Raw genomic sequence first — 6,712 nt, 5'->3', positions numbered from 1 at the left:
CAGAATGCACTGCGGCAGGCTGCGCGCGCACTGCTGGAGGCGGGCAGGAAGGGTTGGTGTTTAGGCGGGCGGGAGGGGTGGGGAGGTGGAGCGGTGGAACGTGAGGGTGGTTGTCGTCATGGCTTCTGTGGTAAGGAAAATCATCAGCACTGCTAAGGCTCCTGCGCCGCTGGGTGCCTACAGGTACGGCTCGGGCGGGAGAGGTTTGTTGGTTTATGGTCCGTCCCGATTGGTGGTGCAATGAGGTGTCCGTCATGTGTGGTAGCAGAGGAGTTTTGCGTTGCCGTCTCTTTGAGAAGCGTGGTAAGCTTCTGTGTAAGAACTGGGGGTGAGCACCAGAGTGCTTTCTAGAGGCTCTTAATAGTGGGCTTAGGCTTCGTTTTCCTGTTATAAATGCAGCCTCCTCAGTTTTGACTTTTCCACCTGTGGCACTTTAGAGTCTTACAAGCGTTTTTGTTCCCATCACTTTGAAGTGAAACTTTCTGAACTTCAAGCCTGCTGTTCTTTATGTTTCTCTGTCTTTATAATTCCAGTGAGGTGTAGGAGCAGAGAAAATCCAATCACTCTGAGGGTACCTTCTGCCAACAGCAGACTGCTGGTGGATTGCAGCCAGGGCTTGGTATTGCCTGTGGGTAGGGGAGCATCTGAGATGTGGAAAGTGAGGGTTCTTCAGTTGCATGCATGCACCAACTGGCTTAGCCTTTAACGTAGCTTTCTGCTATAGATTAACTCCCGTGTCCTGTGCTGACTGGTAGTTCGTGATGAAATGCTACTTATTGTGCAGCCTGTTGTTGAACTCACAGGGCTAACATCAATTAAGTTAGTGGCAAACTTACCGATCACATTCCAGTATGCTTTTCAAAGTCCACTGAGCGAAAAAATTGCGTAAGAAATAAGTGCTACATCTCAGTTCTGAGCATGGTGCTCAATGAGGGTTTAATATGGATGGCAGAAGTGCTGCATTCCTGGTTTTGCTGCAACCCTTCCATGTGCTATTTGTACCCTATTTTGCACTTTCTTTACTAAACTCCTCCAATTTCCAGTAATTTTATATGTGTGTGTATGCGTCTGTGCATGCAACTTTTAAAAAGGTGTGACAGATGCTGTACTTGTGTTAATAACTCTTTGTGTAAAGAAAGTCTGATTAACTTTTCCCCCTTATCGTCACTGAAGAGCCTGTTTCTTGGTGCCATCTCTCTGAAGGGGATGGTGTTGTTTTTGCCAAGGTCATAACATCCATATAGCTTTGCACTCAAGTGTACTGAAATGTGAACAATGTGTGACATGCACTTAACTACTCCTTGTGATTGCAGCAGAGATGCACAATTGACCCTCGTTGTAGGATACATCTGCAGTTAAAGTTTGATCCCAGTTTTTGTGCTTGGAGTCTCTGTGAACTTGGCTCATGCCTTCGACTGCAGCGGGAGTATATTCTTTAGTTAGTGAGTTGTTGAAAGTGACAGTGAATGGGCGATTCCATGGTAACCATACAAGGAGAAGGAAGTCGAGGAACAGAGAAGAAGGCTCAAGATTGCTGAAAATGCTGATCTGTCACTGGAAGGCTTCATTGTGCTTCTCCCTCTGCCTCCCCACAGTTACTCATGATTTGTTACTTTCCAAAGCTCCATTAGGATAAGCATGTATGTTGCCATTTGCTTAATGATAAGCAGTATAAGACAATCTCATTTTTCCAGAGCTCAGAATGCTAACAACTTGTTGCAAGGCTCCCTACACATTCAATAGAAACATGAGTTGTCATCTGTTGGCTTATGCCTCAAAGTATGACATGCTAGAAGAGAAAACTGAAGAATATATTTTGTGTTCATATGTACATTTCCTGTCAATGAGACAGCAATTAAGAGATTTAATAAAGTGTTCGTTAAAGAGTGGCTTTCTTTCAACACTGATGCTGAAGTGGAGCTAAGGTTCTAATTTAGATACTTCAGGAAGGAGCTTAACCTCTGTGCAATTTCAGAGGCTTGTTCAACTGTTAGAGGAATGTATTTTCTTATTGGATGGCAAGAGATAAGAAAGTTCATGTTGACACACAACAAACACTTTGAAAAGAGCCTTTCTCTCATTCCTTTGCAAAATACTTCTACCATCTGATGAGATGTATGTTATGTCTCTTGCATAATGTTTACTAGGTGGTTAAAGTCTTTGTTTTAATCTTTTAATCTGTTTGTAGTACTTAGCAATTATTGACATCTCTAACTCTATTTTAGCAAAAGCACACTAGACGTACACATAAAAAATAGCTTGGATTCTTCATCTGCTGAAGTAACCCAGCCACCAGGTCATCCAGGTTAGCTGGCAAGAGGAGAGGCACTGTTCTGGGAATGGAATTGTGCTAACTGGCCACATTCATGCCACTGGAGAAATATTGCCGGAGAATGTTTGTGAGGCTTCATATTGCAGCTGTAACTCATTTATGGTGCCTGTATGAGAATAAAACACTGACTGTAGTAATCAGCCCTCTTGATTTTTCTTTCTTTTATCTTATTGCGCTGCAGCTGAGATGTAAGGTAGGCAAAGAACCACCTCTTAAGCTGGAATATTTATTGGGTAGATACAAAGTTGCTCTGTCTCCCTCCTGTGCAATCTACAGCATGGAAAGTGTGTAGCTGTGTTTAGTGTTGGGTTGCTGCGCTCAGATCTTGCACCTTTTGGGGAATCAGTATTTATTATCTCTCTCTATAAAAACAGAGCTATGCTCGTGTAGTTGTGTGCTTTCACAACTGTGCCAGTCCCAGCTGAATCAAATATGTATGGATTGAATGCATGGCCCATGTATAAGCACTGTGGTTTAGTGATGGGACTCAGTCAGTCAGGTTGATGTTTGGACTTGATATTGAAGATCTTTTCCAATTTAATTTATGATATAATATCTCAGAAAAACAGATATTCTAAGTGCATTTCATATTTTCTGCAGCCAAGAGAGTACTTTTGGATAGTTAAATGGTTTGAGAAAACTTTCAATCTGAAATATCGTTTTTCTTTTCAGCCAAGCAGTGCTTGTAGACCGGACTATGTACATTGCAGGACAGATAGGTATAGAACCTTCCAGCGGGCAGCTTGTCTCTGGAGGTGTAAAGGAAGAAGCTAAGCAGGTAAGATGTGCTCTAGCAGTCATCTTTTATTGTTAAGTAATTCCTTCTTGTTAAATGTAAACTCATGGGAAATTGAGGAGACTTAAAGCATATTGCATGTCCTCCAAGGTGAAGTAAAAACAAGAAAAAATTCCTTCACTGTCATTTTTCATCCAAACAGTCTGGTGGTCAAGGAGACATCTGTATCTCATACAAGAAGGAATTGATATTTTGAGTCACTGAGTCTGCAAGACTTGTTCCCCCAGCAGAAGCTGTGTGAGGTAGTAGATAGAATGAGGTGAAGCTGTATTGTTTTTGCACCTAGTAAGTAAGTGGTCTAGTATTAGGAGTTTATTAAAAGTTACCTTTTACTAATACACTTCTTAATCTATTTTTGGTTTTGCTCTGACTGTTGAAGGCCTGCTGGGTGAGCTACAATGTAAATGCATATAAACATGAATTGTAACCTAGCTAATTGCCCATATACAACCTAGGTGATACATAAGACTTCTGTCTCATTTCTCAACAGGCGTTTAAAAATTTGGGGGAAATCCTGAAAGCTGCAGGCTGTGACTTTAGCAATGGTAAGTGCTGATATGAAGGTAGCGAACAAGTGATTATTTTTCACTTGGATTTTTTTTTTTTAATGAATAGGCTGTTTATCAACGTGCAATTTTTATCAATAGACAGAGGAAAAGAATGGATGCACAAGTCTTTGTGTGATGGGTATCAGTGCGATGCTGCCTCTCACCTGAAGCTTCTGTCCATGGTACTTCAATTCAAACTGAAGCAGCTTACGGCTAGGGCAAGCTGCAACTGACCACAGGCATTTTAAGCATCCTTTACTCCAGATAAAAACAGGTCTATGTCCATGGCATGTGTGTTACAGGCATGTTCAATACCTTTTTTTCTTTTGTGGCTGATTCTAATAATGGAGCCAAATTTAGAACTGGTATTGGCTTGGGCAGTCATGAGTTTAAAATAAATAAATAAATTCTTGCATAGACCATATCCTCAGATGTTTTATGGACCATTTTGGCAGCAGATACCATATGATATACTTTTTTTTTGCCAACAGTTGACATACTAAAACTTGTTTTAATCAATCTTCTTCACGTTGGTCCCTTTTAAAAGAACTGGGTTTGTAATGAAATCTGAAATGGAAGAGCTGTTCTCAAAACAGGTCAAGAGTATACAAGTTTTATCTATTAGATATTCAGTTTTTCTTGGTGGTTCTGCAGTGGCAGCTCTAATGATCAATATCTGATCGCAAAACTTTTCAAAATGTTTCAAATATTTGAGACGTTTGGAATAAAAGCAAGAACTGCATTAAAGACTTTAAACTTTTGTATAAAATAGGTACAAAATAACTGCACTTAATTTCTAGTTGTGAAGACCACGGTTTTGATGGCAGACATGAAGGACTTCAGTGATATGAATGATATTTATGGTCAATGTAAGTAGACTTGCTGCTTTTTTACCAGTACAGCTTGCAGAATTGATGATATTCATTATAAGCAGTGTTTCAATGACTCGGCTAATGTAGTCCCAGGTTCTTTGAGACTTCAGTAGAAATACAACGTGAGAACAGAACATCTATGTGCAAGCAGCAAACAAATACAGGCTAATTAGGTGTGGATTTGTCCTACCATTTCATTATTTTTTTTATATGCAGTTTGAGCTTCTACACCTTCTAGCCTTGAAGGATGCCATGTTGTCTCTAACACCGTTCTGCTGTGGTCAGCCTTAAGATGCTTAATTTCAGACTGTGTATCTCCATTTCTTTAAAATCTGTTTGTATCTTTGACTAAGCTTAGTTTTTGTGTAAGGTTGAGCTACCCTGCTGCACTTGGAAATTAAATAACAATGCGTGGTTGACCAAATTGCATGTAAACTCAAGTTGGTGATTAGTGAGCTACGAGTCTATGCACATAAGTTCCTTATTTGTATAGATTTGGGTTTTAGTTACTTAGCAGTATCTCAAGTTGAATGAAGCCTTTTGAGATGAACAAACTTCTGCATGTCAAAATGGAATTGAGTCTCTTAAGTAAAGTGAAAACAGACAGGCTGGATACTCAGTTACTTGTTGCCAAAGAGTCCTCCTACCTGTTTTTAAAGAAAGCGATTGTTGCTGTTCTTTGATGTGAGTTATCAACCTGCATTATCCCTGCAGGATCCTGAATGTACCATTTCTGAAATCGGTGTTAACTTTCACTAGTAGAAAAAACTAGGGGGAAACAAATGGGAGGCAGGAGGAATTGGAGAGGAGAGTGTGTGGACTGAAGGTTGTTTGTCTCATATTCTTGAACTTGAAACTTGACTGCATTTTATGCAAATGATTTTGAACTCTGTTGTTTATCAAGCAAACTTAAATGATTAGTGGATGTTTTTGTTTCAATTGCAGTTTTCAAATCAAACTGCCCAGCCAGAGTCTCCTTTCAGGTTGCTGCTTTGCCAAAAGTAAGTGTAACTTACAAAAATGAATTCTGAAAGTCCTTGCTTCTGAAACATTATAACAGATTTCTTATTCTGTAATCGCTTCGATTGTGATTATTTTATTGAATATTCTGAAGTATTTAATTTTTGCTTTTAAGTATGTCAGTCTTATTCCTGCATGTAAAGGTTCTGAGAACATGGGAGAACCTGGCATTACAGTGAAAGATGGCTACAACCCTAGAAATAAGGGTTTCCAGCATTTTTAACATTGCTAAATTAGTAATGCAACTGCCAGGAATATATAATTTCCAGATGTCCTTCTTTTATTCATATCAGGTCATGTTATATACCCAATAGCTTCATAAAGTAAGTATTTAAAGTTCCTAATACTCTTCTTCGTTGCTTCTCACAGGGTGCCCGGATTGAGATCGAAGCTATTGCCATTCAAGGACCCATCCAGAATGTTCCAGCCTCTCTATAAGTGAAGACTGAATGTCCTACACTAAGCTTACCTGGAAAGGTGCTTTCTTCTCAATTGCAGCCTTCTAGTCTATGAAATAGAAATGTACAGAGTCTTCTGCAGGAAAAGCCTGAAACCTATGAGTGCTATTAAAGTCTGTTGGGTTTGATTATAGAACAGGAGCCTTTTTTTGTGATGGTATTTGGGTATTAAAGTACACATTTTAGGTGCACGTATGACAGTTACACCGTGGGTGATCAGGGCATACAAAAATCATTTAATTGTAATAGTAGTTTTTTAGTAATAATTTTAAATATTAGAGAAAAATGTGAGAAATGTGAAAACAGTAGAACACTTGCCTTGGTTAGCATACATTTTCACTTCTGTGTTTTGGGAAATTCATTTGTATTCATTTCTAAACTATCTTAAATGCTTTCTTTGCAGAATGGTTTAGTGTTGAGGCTCGATTACACTTTTCACGCTGAAGCAATCGCTAATCAGGGTGGATATTCATTTCAGAAAGAAGAAAGTGATGCTTCTCCAAAATCACGTCTTCATAGATACAAATCAGCTTCAAATGAATCTCTACCTGCAACATTTTTCATAGTCTTTTTCATAGCCATTCAACTTTGACTATACTGTGATTGGGGGGAGAAAAAGACATTCCGATTGTATGAGGGGGAAAAGCCTGTTTAATGAGAATAAATAATAATTGCATGTTTAAAAA

The 6,712-nt window shown here is 39.3% G+C and overlaps 1 protein-coding gene across 1 annotated transcript; it reads left to right on the top strand.

Moving 5' to 3' along the window:
- The first annotated feature begins 23 nt into the window (after positions 1-23).
- On the top strand, positions 24-6,712 carry RIDA (reactive intermediate imine deaminase A). The gene is made up of 7 exons (XM_010709167.4): positions 24-183; positions 3,005-3,110; positions 3,619-3,673; positions 4,477-4,545; positions 5,494-5,549; positions 5,938-6,045; positions 6,430-6,712. The coding sequence occupies exons 1-6, from the start codon at positions 119-121 to the stop codon at positions 6,004-6,006; spliced, it is 420 nt and encodes a 139-aa protein (XP_010707469.1). The 5' UTR covers positions 24-118; the 3' UTR covers positions 6,007-6,045; positions 6,430-6,712.

Source organism: Meleagris gallopavo, chromosome 3 (genome assembly GCF_905368555.1).
Source record: "Meleagris gallopavo chromosome 3, MGAL_WU_HG_1.1, whole genome shotgun sequence".
NCBI lineage: Eukaryota > Metazoa > Chordata > Aves > Galliformes > Phasianidae > Meleagris > Meleagris gallopavo.
This window is presented reverse-complemented; position numbering and strand designations above follow the sequence as displayed.

What these genes read in the sequence shown, in the direction of transcription:
- RIDA (XM_010709167.4), top strand. Translation starts at nt 119, where the DNA reads ATGGCTTCTGTGGTAAGGAAAATCATCAGCACTGCTAAGGCTCCTGCG. An exon ending in TAAAGGAAGAAGCTAAGCAG is followed by an intron (nt 3,111 to 3,618) that starts GTAAGATGTGCT and finishes ATTTCTCAACAG; the next exon opens with GCGTTTAAAAATTTGGGGGA. An exon ending in AGGCTGTGACTTTAGCAATG is followed by an intron (nt 3,674 to 4,476) that starts GTAAGTGCTGAT and finishes CTTAATTTCTAG; the next exon opens with TTGTGAAGACCACGGTTTTG.